General features: G+C 51.9%; 8 protein-coding genes across 8 annotated transcripts; 4 read left to right on the top strand and 4 right to left on the bottom strand.

The window, feature by feature from the left end:
* Positions 1 to 674: 674 nt before the first annotated feature.
* PG994_000438 (mate efflux family protein) lies at positions 675 to 2950 on the bottom strand (the record flags this gene model as incomplete). Its single annotated transcript, XM_066851847.1, has 5 exons — positions 675 to 762; positions 859 to 1432; positions 1500 to 2013; positions 2120 to 2145; positions 2203 to 2950. 5 exons carry the CDS (start codon positions 2948 to 2950, stop codon positions 675 to 677), a joined length of 1950 nt encoding a protein of 649 aa, XP_066722479.1.
* A 963-nt stretch (positions 2951 to 3913) lies between these two features.
* PG994_000437 (uncharacterized protein) lies at positions 3914 to 4751 on the top strand (the record flags this gene model as incomplete). Its single annotated transcript, XM_066851846.1, has 3 exons — positions 3914 to 4044; positions 4141 to 4238; positions 4312 to 4751. 3 exons carry the CDS (start codon positions 3914 to 3916, stop codon positions 4749 to 4751), a joined length of 669 nt encoding a protein of 222 aa, XP_066722478.1.
* A 208-nt stretch (positions 4752 to 4959) lies between these two features.
* On the bottom strand, positions 4960 to 7215 carry PG994_000436 (uncharacterized protein; the record flags this gene model as incomplete). The annotated part of the gene is made up of 5 exons (XM_066851845.1): positions 4960 to 5749; positions 5797 to 6175; positions 6230 to 6415; positions 6473 to 6541; positions 6606 to 7215. 5 exons carry the CDS (start codon positions 7213 to 7215, stop codon positions 4960 to 4962), a joined length of 2034 nt encoding a protein of 677 aa, XP_066722477.1.
* Positions 7216 to 8210: 995 nt separating this feature from the next.
* On the top strand, positions 8211 to 10246 carry PG994_000435 (uncharacterized protein; the record flags this gene model as incomplete). Its single annotated transcript, XM_066851844.1, has 3 exons — positions 8211 to 8606; positions 8666 to 9247; positions 9284 to 10246. 3 exons carry the CDS (start codon positions 8211 to 8213, stop codon positions 10244 to 10246), a joined length of 1941 nt encoding a protein of 646 aa, XP_066722476.1.
* A 537-nt stretch (positions 10247 to 10783) lies between these two features.
* Positions 10784 to 11202, top strand: PG994_000434 (uncharacterized protein; the record flags this gene model as incomplete). The annotated part of the gene is made up of 2 exons (XM_066851843.1): positions 10784 to 10887; positions 10962 to 11202. The coding sequence occupies 2 exons, from the start codon at positions 10784 to 10786 to the stop codon at positions 11200 to 11202; spliced, it is 345 nt and encodes a 114-aa protein (XP_066722475.1).
* Positions 11203 to 11374: 172 nt separating this feature from the next.
* On the bottom strand, positions 11375 to 11610 carry PG994_000433 (uncharacterized protein; the record flags this gene model as incomplete). Its single annotated transcript, XM_066851842.1, has 2 exons — positions 11375 to 11532; positions 11586 to 11610. The coding sequence occupies 2 exons, from the start codon at positions 11608 to 11610 to the stop codon at positions 11375 to 11377; spliced, it is 183 nt and encodes a 60-aa protein (XP_066722474.1).
* A 1844-nt stretch (positions 11611 to 13454) lies between these two features.
* Positions 13455 to 15956, top strand: PG994_000432 (Cullin family protein; the record flags this gene model as incomplete). Its single annotated transcript, XM_066851841.1, has 5 exons — positions 13455 to 13586; positions 13647 to 13663; positions 13722 to 13798; positions 13850 to 15738; positions 15795 to 15956. The coding sequence occupies 5 exons, from the start codon at positions 13455 to 13457 to the stop codon at positions 15954 to 15956; spliced, it is 2277 nt and encodes a 758-aa protein (XP_066722473.1).
* Positions 15957 to 17105: 1149 nt separating this feature from the next.
* Positions 17106 to 18050, bottom strand: PG994_000431 (uncharacterized protein; the record flags this gene model as incomplete). The annotated part of the gene is made up of 1 exon (XM_066851840.1): positions 17106 to 18050. One exon carries the CDS (start codon positions 18048 to 18050, stop codon positions 17106 to 17108), a length of 945 nt encoding a protein of 314 aa, XP_066722472.1.
* Positions 18051 to 18614: the final 564 nt, after the last annotated feature.

Here is an 18614-nt window from a genome sequence, read left to right as displayed (position 1 = left end):
GACCCGCCCATGAATCGCAGCAGCGAGGGGCAATGAATGGGCAATTCAATTTGGAGAGGACCCCGCCAAGCATTGACATGAGCATCTTCTAGGTAATTTCAGGGGGAGGCAAGTAGCGAGGAGGTCCTGCCACGGTCTATTTGGGTCTATTTAGGTCGATTACTCTCCACTGGACCCTCCTTACAGTACTTGTGGTATACACCGTACAGCACCGGTTACTGCCGCGAATTGTTGTTACTCCTTAACATTAGGTAAAATGTTACCACCTAAAGTGCTCCTGCTGTTGGTACCGCCATCGGCTCAAGTGGGGCCTTCACACCAAACTCGGGTTCCGATGCCCGATTCCCGTTGCTATGAATCCCCGTTCCTATGCCCCGGACTCCCCGAGTCTCAACCATAGTCACGCTGAAGCGGCATATTGTGCGCCAGTTCTGACGTCTGGATTTACTGAGAGGATTAACTAAGCGGGTAGGCATAATCAAGCAGTGTAACTGAATTCAATAATGTGGCCATCGTGAATCGCTCCGCGCTCGCTTATGTATCCAAAACGTAAGATGCTAGGTTGATGCCCCTCCTATACCACCATCCTAGGTAGCACTTCATTACTCAAATAAAATAACGTTCCGACCCTACCTCCTGCGTCATCATGACTGACAAAGGCCTCGCCGCCCATTCTAAGCACTGGCGTTTCGGTCCTCGGCCTCGCGAACGGATTGGTCCCAATCGCTTCTCCAGATATACCAATACTCGACAGTGGCCACGCTGTTATGATCAGGTTAGCATGTTCCTTGCTATATATATCAAAGAAAAAACTATAGCAATGAACCAGTAGCACAGGCACTTAGCACAGGCACTTACATGATAAGTCCGATCGTGACTCCAATCCAGAGTCCCTCCAAACGCCAGTCTAGCCCGAATGCTAAACCAAACGAAATCGGCAGCGCTACCAGGTAGTAAGACAGCAGGTTGGCGTAGCCCCCGAAATGCTGACGGCCGATACCTCGCAGCAGGCCATGGGCCATAGCGGCCATGCCGTCGAAGAGCTGCATGATAGCCACGAGTGGCATGATGGTCGCCACCAGTTCAATGACCTCTTGATCCGAGGTGAATAGCAGAGGGATCTTGTATCGAAGGCTCGACAGCAGGGTCACGTTGAAGAGCGCGACCAAAAGGGCACCGAAGAAAGCCACCTTGGCCGAGGTTTTGGCGGCATCGACCAATTTGGCTCCAATAAGATTGGCGAGGCGAGTCGAGGCAGCGATGGACAAGGGGAATGGTACCTGGAAGGTGGTCGAAGTCAAAGTCATCAGGCAACTTTGCGCAGCCAGGTACGACGTACCGAACTGGCTGCTGGCCAGAGTCAGGATTTCAAAAGCAAACCATTCCGCCAGAACCATGATCATACCAGGCAGAGCCAGCTTGATCATAGGCCCTACAGCACGCGACTGTGGTCAGCTCAACCGGCATGGTGTGTCCGTGAAGAAGGAGCATAAACTAACCCCAATTTGTCAAAGCTCGTTTGCTAAATCCGCCCCAGCACTGCATTCCAGCACCGAATCTGACGTATAGAAATAGGAGCACCGGCATCAAGTTCTGGGTGACCACAACAGCAATGGGTGCTCCTTTGAACCCCCAGTCAAACTTCCACACAAACAGCCATTGCATCAAGACATTGAGAGGCGCTGCGATGACCAGCACGTAGGTGGTTACGTGGAAAAGCCCCTGAGATTGGACGAAACGCTTTCCGCATTCGAGCGCACAGAACCCAGGTATGCCCGCAATCGTAATTCGGAGATATAATCCAGCCAGCTCGGCAGAGCGTGGGTCGGGAATGATTAGGAGCAGGATATCCTCGGCGAAGAACCAGACGACAGCAACGGGTAGCGTGAGCGCCCACAAGAAGTAGATCATCCGTTGGAACTGAAGACCGATTAGATGCTTGTGTCCGGATCCGTAGGCCTGACTGCAGAGCGTATCCAGGCTTGTCGTAAGACCCTGGAAAGGGGCATAGCACTGCAGTATTGAGAGTCAGCAGCTAGGCTCCATAAAGGCATTTATTCCTAAAAGGTCTATATTTTTCTCCCTGGAAGATTGAGGCATAGTTCGCAATGTTACTCACGGTAATGTTCGACGTCATGGTAGCAACTATAAACGTTGTCAGCGACTGCACACTGATAGGGGGATGAGGGACATCATGCTTACGGCTCACTGCACCAAGCTCAATCTTTCCGATGTGTCCTACGCTAAAGATGCCCGATATGGTGATACTATACTGCAAAACGAATGTGACAATCAAAGGGAGAGAATAGAGCGTAATCGTCTTGGCTTCCCTCTGCCACGTAGTGTGTATCTTACCCGATGCCACAGCAATTTCCCATTGCTCGTTGAAATGCCCACCACTGGGATCCTGTCCAGGAGTGGTACTTCCTGTCAAAAGCGGCGAGGTCTCGGACGGCCCTACTCCTGGGAACCCCGATGCCTGCTGCTCCGCCACCCGTGCTCGAGGTTGTGTGTCGCTGAAAAGGCGTTGATAGACACGAGTGAACAGACCGGGGTTCTCATCCGGTGGATGATCCGGTCCTAGAAGATGGTTGTCTCTCAGAAGAGCCTGTTCTTCGTTTCGGGACTGCTTCTTCTCGATCCTGGTAAGTACCGGCCCGTCCACCGGCTCCGGCAGCATAACCGGCCGACGATCGCCATATGTCATGCCGGCGGGTTGCCGGTATAGAGTTGGTGGGTTGGCTCCGACATCTTCCGAGTCGTTAGAGCCTGACTGCTCGGCGACTATGCCGGCCTCGCGGTCTTCGGCCAGATCATGCGCCAGAATTTCATGGGCAAGTGGAGATGCGGCTCGGAAAGAGGGGGTCCAGGACGATGCAACGGCTTCGGCAGGATCTTCTCGCCTCCCATCTCCTCTCCCGTGGGAATTCGTCGGTCTCGGATTTGACATTCTCCTTTTCTCTCTGTTTGGACGAACTCTGTTCGTTCGCAGCTGGGAGGAACAGCAGCCCAAGTGACGCGACAATCCCGTGTAAACCTGCGGGGCCAAAGTAATTCCCAGCTGCAATATCGTCAGGCGAAAGTAAGGAAGATTCTAGCGTTCCAGGGCTTGCTAGACAGGACGAACGAAGTAGATGCACAAGAAAATCAGAGATGAACGAAGAGAAGGAACTGGTATGACTCCTCACATATCTGCAGTAAGCCTGGTCTGATTATTATATACCTCGATGCATGATACACATACCTACCTTGTGTAGGACAACCCTCCGCCATTGACGATATACGGCTTAGTTCGGCGGCATCTGCACCTGGGGATCTCCCAGCAGGCCAACGCCCCACCAAACCTAACCTCTTCAATGGGTGGTTTGCTGTCGGAGGCTGCAGACTGCAGTGCTAGCCAAGATCAATGCCTCAAGAGCTCACCGCTACTGGCTGGCTGTTTCACGTTGTTCATGATGCATACCGCGTGTTGCCAGTTAGCGTGTGCAGGCAAAGTCCCTTCCGGACTCGGAGGGGGTGGTGAGATTCGGCTTGGTGCTGGAGGGAAATAGCCTGTCGGGATGGTGTTTTGGTTAGCTGCGGCATGGAGTGAGGGGATTGGGCGCCACAGCAGCGTCGGTGCGCTTCCCTGTCGCCTGCCTGTCCTGGCCCCGCGTTTTACTGGACGCTGCCGTGCCGTTCTTGAACCACTCGCGGCCTTCCACATTTGTACAAAGCCTCGAGATCCTGACATCGGCTCGCCCTTGAACAGCGTGTCGTGTCGTCTTATTTCCAATTGACATTCGTCTTGGCTTTGTCGTTTCTCTTTTTTTCTCTCTCTCGTTTTCCCGCCTGCTATATTTCCTGCTACGCACTCTCAAGAAGAAGGAGAAAAACTCGGTCGGGTTTTCCTTCCAGTTTGTTTGAAAAGACGATGCAACGCGTTTCGTGGCAGGACGGCAATGCAGATGAGGATGGCACGACGTCACGTCCCTCTCGATGCTGTGGTGGTGCACTCTCACCATCGAAACTAGGGAAGCCTATCGAGTACCCCCGAGATCTTGTGTACGTCCGTCCATTTATTGATTGATATAACGTCCCATGCGCCATCTCGAGGCCGTAGATAGAGAGAGGCTCACACCTACCTACCACATCTTCTAGACCGAGTGAAAACCCTTTCTGGTCCTGGCCGTTCCTAGGTCCCTTGCTTCTGGAGAACGAGAGCAGCGATGCACGAGATCACTGCGCTAACGAGAGAAGTACGTATATTCCCAATTGAATTCCAGTGCCACTGACTCGCAAATCGACAAGTTGCTGACCCTCGCCCCAAAGCTTTCTTGTCCTACCTCCGGCTTTCCATCTACATGGCCATCCTATCAGTGGCTATAGTGGTGTCGTTTCATCTGCGCTCGCAGCCTTCTGCCCTAGAGTTGCGCATAGCGAAACCGCTTGGCATCATCTTCTGGATCCTTGCCTTCGCATGTCTAATGGTGGGCTTTGGTAACTACACGAGTTCGTACATTCATCCTCCATGCCCCGGGTTATTGCAGACTGTTGACGACCTTCCAGAAACAGTAAACAAATACGCGAACAGGACCGCTATTGTGCAATCTGGATGGATCACCCAGACTGTAAGTTTTCACTCACGAATAGGCGAGTCAAAAAGGGGCCACGCTGCTAATACTCTACAGATCATGTCACTAGTAGCCTTGTCTATTATTGGTACTTGTGTAGTTCTATTGATAATCACCAAAGTTCAGGTAGATGAATAATGGTTCTACTTGAATCAGTCACAGCGTAGTCCAAAATCGAAGGCCTCAGTTTGACGGAAATAAACGCTTGGATTCCCTCCCAATAATCCGGGTATATAAAGTCAATCACCAAGTAAGCGCCCCCGACGTTCTCTCGCCCGTTACCAGTCTCTCAAAGGAGCTCCAAGCAGAAACACTGCATTGGTCAATGTGCTTTGCCATGTCACGCCTAATCTGTCTCGCAGAACAGGTCTTCTGTCGTAAGGCTGACTACTACTTTTTCGGTCGCCTTGCCTACACATTTCCCCACCTCCTTTTTGAATATAGAAGAATATTCGAGAGCATGGGCGTCTATACCTTGGGCATCCGTCCTCTGGCCGTCCCACGATAGCAATGGCAAACTTGCAAACGAGAATAGCACACCGTCATGTGGTAAGCTTTGCAACAGCGATACAGGGGGCGCCAAGGTGATTTCGACTCCACCTTTGTACTTCTCTATAGCCGCATCGATTTCAGCCTCAGATGCATCGTCAGACAGTGCCGGGTCTTTCGGCTCCACATCTGCATACTCTTCAGGCAAATGATGCAACTCTCCGTGGACAGTCGCCAGATTCTTTGCGGCCTTCTCTCCCGGATATATCGTCCAGTATCCACGCAGCCGCGACAATCTCAAGGCGTGTTCTAGCCAAGATGGATGCTGTGTGCTAGCCAGCTTTTCCGACAAGAGCGCCGGAGTATGATCAAGGCTGTGTTGGGCTTCGAGAGTTCTCGAGACGAAGTCGTGCAGTTCTATCCACCTTTCGCCCAGGAACAGCATCGCACTGCTGGTGGGCGCTTGCCAGAGGAATGACGTTGAGTCATCGTCCGCGTCTTTTTCGCCACTGGAAGGCGAAACAAATTTGTCGTTGCCCCCAATCATCTTCAGCGGCTGCTCTAGGCTGATGCCGAGTATGCGGGCACCCCATTTTTGCACGTTCGAAGCCGTCGAGTATCTATACTCCATGAGAGAATATCGCAATCTGGATGTTTATCAGTACGATAACTCTCAAACCGGAATGACGATCACTCACAATGGAAGAACTGGGGCGAGAGCTCGACTTGTGGGGAGAGTACCAGGATATGAGACGTGTGAGGGTCAGCTGGCCAGAATGACTCGAGGAAACGAAACGAGCTTTCTTCTTCCGTCATCCGCTGATATGGTATCCGATGCCTGAGCGACAGATACCGCGCGTTGTTCGGGTTGTAAACGTGCGCTGGTGGCCACTTGAAAGTCTCCAGGAACCGTTTCGTAGGGGGGTCGATATCATGTGGCAGTTCGATGGTCAGATGAGGGATTGTACCTGCGGCAAAATCAGCCCTGCCCAAGGACCTCAGCAGCCTGATAAGGCTGCCTGATGCCCCTGGGATAGCATGAACCAGAATATCTATATGAATTTTATCCCACACTAAGTGAAATTTAGCACAAGATAGGCACGAATAGGGACAGCAGGATCTCTTACTATGCAGCGAGGCGCTATCCAGCTTAGTCAACCACATCAGGTCCTTCGCAGAGTCGATTGGCAACTCGATGAGGGTATTACCAGACGCCTTAGCTTGCGCTCTGGCACCTTGTCGAAAAAAGCGCTCCTCTTGCTCACTAGCATCGATAAAGATAGCTTGAGGATGCATATATGTGTTGATGTGATCTATGCAAGCCATTGTTAGATAGCCGAGACGTAGACATTTCAAAGCTTGCGACTTACAGAAAGCTCGAAAGACGCTGGATTCCATTCGGTCGTCAGTCGAGATCTGGGCATGTTCTGGACGAGCATCTGGCATAGGGGTTAGCGGTTTTAAGGCTCAACATACAGTTACAAGACGTATTGGGTACAGTACCATGTATTATGATGTGGCAGTTTTCATCAATGCCATTCAGGTTCAGCAGGTCTTCTGTAGAAATCCCGTTTCGGCTCATTAGTGCAAAATGGACGTAATTCCTTAATTCCGTGCCCATCTGGCAAGCCACTGGAAGAATCGACGCAGCACTCTTCAGGCTCGACGCGGCAAAGAGCACATTTCGGTTTACCAGCAATGACCCACGAGTCGCACTGATAGCACGAAGTGTCGATGCCAACTCGAGGAATTTTGGCGGCGCATTGTAGGTTCTCTGAGGTGGTTCGTGGGGCGACAAAGCTTCCTCCTCTGTAGTCTGTTTCGGGCTCGCATTAGGGGGAGGGCGTCCACGGACTGGATAGCCTGGAGGGGCAGTCTGGCCGTATGACGGACGGAGTGACTGCCTTGGGCCAATGTCGGTCGGTATGTTGTGTATAAATAGGTAGGTGAGGATGGCCGCGCCGAAGACGAGAAGGATGCGCTTTAGGAATCGCCGCGGCGGCACACGAGCAGGAGCCCAGGTTTGTTGGCGCAAACTGCCATTTCTAGGCGCATGCTTGTGATCGTCGTCCTTCTTCCCAAGTTCGTCGTCGCTAAGGAAGAAGCCGCGCATGTTCCCCCACAAAGACATTCTCGCAGAGAGTCTCTCGGGGAAAAAGCAGACGAGAGGTTTTATTGTCTTGGGAAACACTGGATTATTGACATCGGACTGATGGGCAAATCATAGCTGTATGGGTGCGGTGGTGGCGTGTCAGCGACGGTTGAAAGCAGGCGGCTCGAGTCGTAGCTATCGCGCCAGTAGAGGCTTTGTCAGTTTAGGTCGATGGTCGTAGACCTGGGATCATGGAGGGGTATTGGGACTGTCAGCTCGAGCTCATCAGTTGGAGGATGCTAAGTATAAAAGTAGGTTTGTAGTAGGTGGTTGCTACGTAAGTACTTGGCGGTTCGTCTGCCCGACCCTGGCCAGATTACATTGAACTGCGATACTTTAATGGGCTTGGCTCCCTGTCAGTGCTGGGTGGTGTGCTTGCGCTATGGGGATCCTTAAAACCACAGTAGCCCCTGTAACTGGAGTTGTGACGTATCGGGTACAAGCCTATAAACTCTTGGTAGTACAACATTCGGTGCTGAAACGGAGGCAATTGTTTCCATTGAGTTATCTCCGACTACAGATTCGGCTTCATAGAATGTTCCTCGGTAGCTCAATTGAATAGCCAGTGATCAGGTGAACATGTCCGTAGGTGATTGCTTACATGTAGGCCAGCTTGGATTGAGTCTGTCTCTACGAAGTAGTACCGGAGACTTCAATTGTTTCCCGTGAGGCCCCAGGACCCTGCAGATGGAGTGAACCACTGAACGCTCGAGGTCCCCACTCTCGTCACCAACCGTTAGAACCGATTACCGTCCAAGGCTGATGATAATAAACGGTTGGAAAGAAATCAAAAATTTGAGTCTGATCGACCTGATGGGATCTTGATCAATTTTTTGGGCAGCATTGTCAATCTTTTACAAAAAAGCAACAAGACAGCTGCTTAGCCTGACCGCAGCAGAGATACCCCATCAGACCCTCATTCACGACACCAAGGGCCACTACTCCGTTAGAGCATCATGGGAAAGTCAAGGCGAAACAGGGGCAAGGGGGGCCAACGGTCTGATCCGATCGCTAAACCCGTCAAGCCGCCGACAGACCCAGAATTGGCTGCCCTGAGAGAGAGCAGCATCCTGCCAGTCGTCAAGAACCTGCAAAGCGCCGAGCCCTCCAAGCGGACTGAAGCTGCCGGTGCCATTGCCAACATCATCCAGGACACCAAGTGCCGGAAATTGCTGTTGCGAGAACAAGTCGTCCACATTGTTCTCACCGAGACCTTGACCGATGTAAGCTTGGAAAGCCGTGCCGCCGGCTGGGAAATCCTCAAGCTTCTCACCCAAAAGGAAGAGGCGGATTTCTGTGTCCACCTATTCCGTGTGGATGTAGTGACAGCCATCGAGCATGCTGCACAAAAGGTATATTCAGATCTTATACACTCCGTTGTTTTGAAGTGCGGATACTAACACGGCCGTAGATAACTGAGACCTTGACCGGTCCTAATGTTGCCAATTTCAACAAGGCTTCTAAGGCCGAGCAGACCCTGATGTGGAACATTGCCGAGGCTCTTTGTGTTATCCTGATTGGCCTCGTAGAAGCTCATGATGACATCTTCGTGGCAGTATCAGCAAATGATGCGGTGCTGAAGTTTTTGTTCACGCTCATTTCGTGTGATGCGACGACTATCGACGTCGTGAACGGCGCTTTGTCCTGCATGATGACGCTCTCCGAGGATAATCGCCAATTTGTCGAGCGAATTTTAGGGGACGATGAGACCAAGTGCTTCAAGCATTTGATTACGTTCAAGTCTGGCAGAGGCTTACGTGCTGTTTTGGCCTGCGGAAGCTTGCACAACGTCTTCTCGACAATGCAATGGGACGACGCAAACCCTGGCAGAGAAAAGTCCAGCGATGCCACTTTGATACCTGCTCTCAGCGACGCGCTCGAATCCCCACAAGGAAACCAGACAAATGGTACTGGCGACAGTGATACCGTTGAGATTTTGCAACTGGCTCTGGAAATAATCGCATCGATCGGCACCAGCATACAGGAGTCCCTTGTGAAAGGGAGAGAGGCAGATATCGACGATGTCTAGGGTCTTGATGAAAAGGACGCCGATATGGACATGGACGCTGATGACGATGACGATGACAATGACGAAGACGGCGAGGGCGGAGAGGATGAGATGGATGATGACGAGATCGAAGCGGATATGGGCCTGGTCACAGGCGCAGACGACGGTCTCAACGAGGTTTCTGGTATCGATGACCTACCAACACTGAAGCTACTCATGCACAAGGCGATACCCCAAATCATCAAGACGGCACACTCAACCCAAAGCACGGAAGAGACAACATCACTCATACGTACCCACGCACTCACCGCACTAAACAACATAGCCTGGACGGTATCTTGCCTCGACTTCAGCGAAGACTCAAACGCTGCCATTCAGAAAGCCTGGGCACCCATCGCTCAGATAATCTGGAAGGAAACTGTAGCATATGTTCTGGCAAGCGACACTTCCGACGTCGGACTTGCCACCATTGTTACCAGTCTCGCGTGGGCCATTGCGCGTTCACTGCGCCAGGATACACCGTTGCAAGGCGGTGAACACCAAAAGTTCATCTCTCTATACCATGCGTCCAAGAATCTGCCAGCTGAGGACGAGGAAGACTCGTTCCAAAATCTCGGAGTAAAGTGTTTGGGCGTTCTGGGCCAGTTAGCGCTTGACCCGGCGCCCATCGATCTGAACCGCGAGATTGGTGTATTCCTCCTTACTGTTGTTGCCGGTTTGCCCGAGTCAACACCGCTCGCCGATGGTGTGGAGGCGCTCAATCAGCTATTTGACATTTACGGTGACGAGTCTTATGCCTGCGACAAAGAAGTGTTTTGGCAGATCGGCTTCCTGAAACATTTCGAGGAGGCTATACCCAAAATCAAAGCCGCTACGAAGAAAGTTGACAAGAGAGCCCAGACTGAGTTGCGGGCGCGCGCCGACGAGACAACCATGAATCTGTCGAGATTTGTTCAGTACAAGCAGAAGAACAACAAACCGTAAGGTTTCACCTGGTGGGTTGTAATTGCTTTGATCGAGATGGCTAGGTTTTCTGGAGGTTGCAAACCGGGAGTGCCTGAACGGAATATGGGTTAGGGGTCGTCCGGTATACCCACTACTTGTCGCCGGGATTTTCGGGGTCACCTACACACGCAACGGACATAGCCGGCCGGAGCGCGAGTTGGAAACATGTCGCTAGATGCGCTAGATGCATGCTAGCTAGCAGCATGCCAAAAGTTAGGATGATATGTAGGCAGAACAAACTAAAAGATACTTACGAAGTGCGATACTCGGCTGAGCAAAACTCCACAGGATATTATCCAGTCCCTTCTATTGAGAACGGGTACTCCGGAAAATGGATTAAGCTGAGCCGGCGTCGCACTAAGAGAAGGCATGGGTGACTTGGGTGACTCACTGGCCAGCAATTTTGACGACATGTAATCTGCGAAAGCTCATACTTGCGAAGTATTGTGTATTCTGTATTGAACCTCCCAAACAACCAACGTGGTAATCTATCATATACATTACTTCAAAGAAACCATGGAACGAACACTCGTTAGTTCCGGTTCGTCCTTCGAGGCCCAAATCGGTTACTCCCGCGCCGTGGTAACGGGCGAGTGGGTATTCGTTTCGGGCTGCACTGGGTAAATGTTATCCAAAGCTTGTGTCAGTAAAGGTGAATAAAGCACCTACCTCTTGCTCACGTCCCTCCGGTTAGTTACGATTACAAGTCCGGGACGATCTCCCCGGACCCCGCAGAGCAGGCGGAGCAATGCCTCAAGAATATCGCGGCCGCGCTCGCCGAGGCCGGCGCCACCATGGACGAGATCGTCCGGGTCCGGTACATATTCCCGGACCGTGCCGATTTCCCCAAGTGCTGGGACGTCCTGCAGAGGTACTTCGGCGGCCACCATGATCGCCGCGGGGCTCATGGAGGAGGCCATGAAGGTGGAGATTGAGGTCACGGCGAGGAAGGGTTCGGCTCGCACCAGTGTCGGGGTTGCGCCGCCACAGTAGCACTTCGGCACGGCTCGCGCTCCTTGCAGTAAATCGCACACCCGCCTGGTACAAGGGGCTACGATTCTCGAGTATACTCGCCTATACTCGCTCATATCATAAGTTTTCGAGAACTTAGATAATAGTCGAGGTTTTGAAGGTGTTCTGTTCGAACACGCCCGGGGAGACGAACACATGACCAGAGATGAAGTTGCGGTCTTGCTCCCGAAGGAGTCCGAATACCGCCTTGTACGACTGGTACGTGAGTCCATGGAAGTCCTCGCCGGCGTTTCCTAAACGAGGTTAATACGATATAATAACGGTGGCTGTGATCGCTTGCGCATACCTAAGTACTCAATCCTGACCGCCATGTTTGAGTGGTTAAGCCTGGGCGGTTGATGCGACAGCTCAGTGGGAGGACCAGTTGTACTGGTATCTAGACATATAGGTATATACATAGCATCTAGCCTGCTTTTCTATTTAGTTTCATCCTTCCACAAGTATCTTTCTACCTCGCGGATCCCGACGCCTGTAGCCTTTGGCGTATTTGGTTTTAAGCACAGCTCCTCCTTGCCTATATTACTCACAACATCGAGTCGCCTAACAAGGCGTTTATCCACGTATTTGGTTTTAATACCGCAACACAGTATTGATATTATAAAGATATTTTCATGGAAGAGCATAAACTATTTAGATTTAACTGCCTTACGTATAGTATTACGAAGCCCACGGTCTCGCTAAGTTAATTTTACAAGTTTGAAATCGATCCTCCCCCCTTTCAAATAGCCAAATGCCATACTAGTGGCAGCAGTCGAGCCTCTGGGCGCAAGCAAGGTGACGTCCGAATGCAAACGCTCCTAGGCTAGATAGATGGGTTTGAGAGTTGAGGGTAATTTCTAGTTGAAGCAGCGGCGCATAATCAGTAGAAGACTAGGCGTTGAGTTGGTTACCGTGAATAGCAAGAGTAGTGTGCATCTCGGTTGTATACTGAGCCACCAAGATGTTTTTGCCTTTGGAAAGCAGTCCACTCTTCGAAGCATTTGAAACCCCTCAGTTCCCAAATATGCTTTAAGCTCTCTGGACTCTGGGGGCTGCTGAAGGACAGGATCGAAGGCGACACGCGCAGGCGACTGTAAAGGGTTACAAAGGGAACAGAACAGGGTCAGATTGAAGAGGACGAAGTTGGTGGGGGACCAAGTATGATATTGATTTTGGCATGCAAGACTTGAAAGCTTCAGGAGCACAGTCCATAGTCATAATGACCTCTCTAAGTTTCTTAGTGGCTCGAGTCAAAAGTAAGTTTGTTGTCAGGCGAGCATGGCATTCATTGTATGCGTGTTGCGTAGATAGTAGGTTGGCACTTGTAGGCTTGAATGAGGTTGTTACAAGGCTGAAGCTGAATGGTCTGTGCGCACAGTAGGTACTTCTTTGGTACTCTACTGGTGCCTGTTACAGGTGGGGTTGCCAGGCTTGAGTTGAGCACTGAGCACTGAGTCGGTCCTGGAACCGACCATCGACCGTCAACCATCCTGAACATTCGTGACTGCCTTGCCTTTTCCCAATCACCCACTCGACGATTACCAACATCGAAGAGGCGGCTGCTTTCTTACCTCCGGAAGCACCACCTCAGCTTGAACTTGTCCACCTTTGACAGTCACGATATTCACCAACACTCATATCGCGCATCTCTTTTTGGCCTTGTTTGGCTCTGCCCAGGCCTTCTTCATCATTCCACAGAAGTCCTACTTGTTGCGACCTTGCTTGTCGGTCGGCGCGGGTACCTCTGATTTTAGGTAGCAGAAGGACTGCCTGCCAGGTCATTCATTTATCCTTCACGTAAGTCCGACAAAGGTAAGGTCCCCACATCAGTACACTTTCATCCTCTCCAGGCATCGCGACACCCCTCCATTCTATTATAGGCACCAACTCTGCCCATGCTTCATTTTCCTGCCTACATTTCTTCTGCCCGCCATTTCCCTCTTGCCTAGCGCTCTTGTGTAACCTTCTTGGACTTGCCTTCCTGATTCTGTGTTTCTATTGCATCCGCGACAACAACTAATTGCTTACTTAGTGTACAGCAGAGTTCAAACTGGTCTGAAACAATCGCCAACCTCAACAACCGTACCACCATCGGGTTCTGGTCTCCTCGGCTGAGCCTGATACACCTACGAACTCCACAGCTTCTGACAGCTTCGGCCGGTCAACCGTTGCCATCATGTCGCGCGCAGCTACCGTCATGATGCCCCCGGCTCCCAACCGGGAGGATATCGCTGCGACCTGGGAGTACCTCCAGGCTGGTATCTCCAAGATCATGATCAACCTACAAGATGGTATGGACATGGGAACGGTAAGTCGCCATCTTCTGCCCCCAAATTTCTCTCGGGCTATGCTGACTGACGTCATCTAGTACATGGGTATCTACACGTGAGTCGAGGACACTCCAGGCGCGGACCTTTGGGGAATGGTACTAACGAGGCAACAGTGCTGTGCACAACTTCTGCACGTCGCAAAAGGCTGTCGGCTTGTCGCAAGCCGGCTCAGGCGCTGCTCATAGAGGAGGTACGAACTCCCCATCAACCAGAACCAACATCATGTCTAACAAGAACAAAGCACATCTTCTGGGTGAGGATCTGTACAAGAAACTAATCGAGTACCTGAACGATCACCTGGCCGACCTTCTAGAGCAGTCCAAGGCCCATGCGGAAGAGGCCCTGCTCACCTTCTATATCCGAGAATGGGATCGATACACCACCGCTGCAAAGTACATCCACCACTTGTTCCGATACCTAAACCGTCATTGGGTTAAACGAGAGATGGACGAGGGCAAAAAAGGCACACACGACGTATACACGCTTCATCTAGTGCAGTGGCGCACTCAGCTCTTTGAGAAGGTGTCTGAGAAGGTCATGTCAGCTGTGCTGATGCTGGTAGAGAAGCAAAGAAACGGCGAGACGATCGAGCACGGTCAGATCAAACAAGTCGTCGATTCTTTCGTGTCTCTAGGCCTTGATGAGCATGACAGCTCGAAGTCTACCCTCGATGTATACCGATACCACTTCGAGCGCCCCTTCTTGGAAGCTACCTCCGAATTTTACGCCGCCGAGTCCACCCAGTTTGTTGCCGAGAATAGCGTGGTTGAGTACATGAAGAAGGCAGAGTCACGCCTTAATGAGGAGGAAGAGCGTGTCCGCATGTATCTGCACCAGGATATAGCCACCCCTCTCAAGAAGGCTTGCAACAAGGCCCTTATCGCAGATCACTCGACTCTCCTCCGGGACGAATTCCAGATCCTGCTCGACAACAACCGGGAGGATGACATGAAGCGGATGTACAACCTTCTCAACAGAATACCAGACGGACTCGATCCCTTGAGGCAGAAATTCGAGACTCATGTCCGAAACGCTGGTCTAGCGGCCGTCAGCAAGGTAGCCTCCGATGCTGAGAAGCTGGAGCCCAAAGTCTATGTCGATGCACTGCTGGGTGTGCATACACAGTACCAGGGTTTGGTTAAGCGCGCCTTCAATGACGAGCCCGAGTTCACCAGATCTCTTGATAACGCATGTCGCGAGTTCGTCAATCGCAACGAGATATGCAAGGCGGGTTCCAATAGGTCACCGGAACTTCTCGCCAAATATACCGACGTATTGCTGCGAAAGAGCGGCACGGGTGTCGAAGAGTCCGACCTAGACGCAGTCTTGACACAGATCATGACGGTGTTCAAGTACATCGAGGATAAGGACGTCTTCCAGAAGTTTTACTCCAGGATGTTGGCCAGACGTCTTGTCCACAGCACCTCTACCTCTGACGACGCTGAGACTAGCATGATCAGCAAGTTGAAGGAGGCATGTGGTTTTGAGTACACCAATAAGCTGCAGCGTATGTTCCAGGACATGCAGATCTCCAAGGACCTGAACCAGGGTTTCAAGGACCACACCAAGAGCTTGCAACTTGAGAAGCAGCCTCTCGATTCGACGTACTCCATCCTCGGAACTAGCTTCTGGCCCCTGGCTCCACCCAACACGACCTTCAACCCGCCCGCGGAGGTTCAAGCAGATCTTGATCGATTCACTCGATTCTACAAGAACAAGCACGAGGGACGCAAGCTGACCTGGTTGTGGCAACTTTGCAAGGGTGAGGTGAAGACTAGCTACTGCAAGAGCCAGAAGACACCCTATACATTCCAGGTCAGCGTCTACCAGATGGCTATTCTACTCCTGTTCAACGAGAAAGATGTGCACAGCTACGAGGACATTGCATCCATAACACAACTAACGCCAGATGCTCTCGATGGTGCTCTTGGTATCCTTGTGAAGGCCAAAGTCCTCTTTCAGAAGCCCGACTCCGCGAAGCCGGGCGCTGGCCAGACCTACCATCTGAACTACGACTTCAAGAACAAGAAGATCCGAATTAACCTTAACATCGGCACCAAGTCGGAAGCCAAGCAAGAAGAAGTTGAGACCAACAAGACGATCGAGGAGGACCGCAAGCTAGTCTTACAAGTGAGTACAGTTTCAATTGTCATGCTATACCGAATATATTAACCATGGGATTGTAGTCCGCCATTGTCCGAATCATGAAGGCACGAAAGAAGATGAAGCACAACGTGCTGGTGGGTGAAACGATCTCGCAAATCAAGGGACGTTTTGTCCCCAAGGTTGGTGATATCAAGAAGTGCATCGAGATTCTACTCGACAAGGAAATACCTCGAGCGTCTTGATGACGACGAGCTTGGATATCTGGCATAAACCCTCTTTTTATAATAGACGGATTACACGCTCTAGGCTAACTCTAAAGTTGGCCCGCACGAATTGTACGAGTATCCATCAACATGCGCCTCGCATGAAGCATCCAGTGGCCCTTGCGATGAATTACGGGCGGAGGTTCTTGGTATCAGCAGCGGTTTGATGGTTTCACCAAGCGTATTGGACGACCCGGCTGGTCTTGCGACGGACGGCCACACACCGAGCTGGTGAAAACAGGCAGAACTTACAGATAGACTTCATATCGACTGGAAAGACCTGAGCAGAACAGCGACGCTCCGATGAGGTCTGAGGCACAAGCGAGAGACATGGGTATGAGCAGTACCTGACTGAGCAGATGCAAGTCAATGGCACCCAAGGTGTCGCCCCTACTTCTCGTACATGCTAGCAGAGCATAATGAATAGCAGTCTCAATGAACCCAATTTCTGGTTAATACGTCTTGACGTGGTGATAGTGAATGATTATTTCCACAACACCGAGTTCGTGGACTCAACTTGGTGGTGCTTCGTACTTCTCCAATAAATACAGTCATAGAGAATCTACTTTCCATAGCCGTCTTCTGTACATGGGGACACCTCATGTCGTCTGCATTGCCCCAGACACCAAAACTCAATGTTTGGATGTTGGATATACGAGCCACCCCTATTTGAAGGTCGCCAGGCAAGGTAGGTAGGTAGGTCACATATAGAGGTAGCTCGTAATTCTTTGGGACGCATGAGACCAAAACGTCGGAAGGTATGTATGCATGCAATATATTTAAGTTTACCGTGTAGAATAACAATGCTGCGTGGCCCCTTTGCCAGCCATTGAACACCCGATGCTCCCCGGCCCAGTTATGTTTGCCCACTGGAAAACTCCGAATACGCCAAATCTGTGCAAGTAACGCCGGTGGTATAGTATAGTGTATGACCTAAGACCTGTTTCCCGCCCTTTCTCCCTTTTTTGGTCGGATCTGAAGGAGCAAGTTTCTATATCTCTCCGTCTCTCGTCTGATCAGCTGATACGCGGCCAAAACACATGCAGCAGCTCGTCTGACCCCAAAATTACGATTAGACGTCCACCCCTTTCGTTCGTCTGGATTCGTCTTTCTTTCCTGCCTTGGCCGCTAGTCAATTCCTTTCAGTCGATCGACAAGCCGGAATAGCATGATGACGAAAGTGAAGATCCAGGCAACGACGGCACAAACCAGCAGTCCTAGATACGGACTATAGTTATTCCAAGAGATGTCCTTAGTATGCATCTCTCTAGTCTGTAGAGCGAGCGCCGTGGAGACGGCTTTGAGGATGATGAAGAGCACATCAATCAGCGTGAGAGATGCCTTTTCGACGGCGGACCTCAAACCCAGCGGCAGCCCGGTGAACTCGTCGTACATCATGTAAAGGATGTAGGGAATGGCCAGGGAGTCGATCACGATGGAGGCGACAGCCTGGCTCCGGAGCGGTAGAAGCTCGTCTCGCCGAAGGAGCTCGGTCGCCAAGCCCAGGGAGCCGAGTGACATGCTAAGCGCGATGAGGCGGACGATGGGCGGCAGCAGGGGGCTGAGCAGAATCATCCTCTTGAGGCGGAAGGCCAGAGTCTTGCGCCTTTGCGAGGCGGGCGGCGGCATCTTGGTGATAAGCGGGTTATTCAGGCCCGGGTACTGGGCCTCGAGCTGGTCCTGGGTGATGAGGTGGGCGGGCCGGTCGGCGCAGCCGTTATAGCGTCGCGTCGAGCCGATGAAGTCGCGCCACTTCTCGTAGGGGTCGACGTTGGGCGGGCGGTAGCCGGAGCCCATGATGAAGGGCTCGCTGGAGCGGAGGTGGTCCCATTTGCGGCCCGGGCGGTCGGCGCGTTTGCGCATGAAGACGGGGCGCTTGAACTTGCGCAGGTCCTCGGGGTCGACCCATTGCTCGTAGCCGTCGCGCGAGACGCGGCGGACTTGTCCCGGGCGCGTCGGGCCTTCGGTGTTGCGCCGCGGCGGCGGGCGGATGGGGCTGGGGACTCGGACGCCGGGGGGTGGTCCTCGCGTGTCAACCCACGGGGGAACGGATCGGACCGGTGGGGGGACCATGGTGTCGTCGTCGTTGTCAGCGAGGGGCGACGACTACTGCTGCCGCTGCTACGGCGACAGCGTGTTGGGGCGAAACAATATTAGGTAGTCAATGCTGTGGCAGCGAGATAGGAGAAGAGGATGTTTGGGCGTTGTGGTAGCAGTCGTCATCGAACACGAAATATCCAACTCCTCATGCTTCCCCCTTCTCGTTATGGGTGATTAATACTCGAGGTGGCGCAGCGACGCAATCCCATCGTTGTTCCCCAAGAATCGTATGTTTCGTTTCAATTGAGCATTATTGGCAGTTGGTCGTGTCGGGCTTGGGGGCGTGGGTTTCGTCGATTGAACAAAACGAATGACAAGGCGATATGGTTAAGATTAATAGTCGTAGTGGTGGACGGAAAAATACCAAAGTTAACGAAACGAGAGACGAAAGATAAGATGGCAGCGGACTTGGGATTGGACTTTTTTAGAACTGGATTCAGCCACCAGAGCTGGTAACAGAACGGCCTAGTAAGTGAGGGAGGGAGTTAAGTGTCGTGCTAAGCAAGCCGTATGAACCATGGGTTTAATGAGAGAGGT

Source organism: Apiospora phragmitis (assembly GCF_038363925.1).
Source record: "Apiospora phragmitis strain CBS 135458 chromosome Unknown utg000001l:1.0-2902119.0:1.0-2906034.0, whole genome shotgun sequence".
NCBI lineage: Eukaryota > Fungi > Ascomycota > Sordariomycetes > Amphisphaeriales > Apiosporaceae > Apiospora > Apiospora phragmitis.
This window is presented reverse-complemented; position numbering and strand designations above follow the sequence as displayed.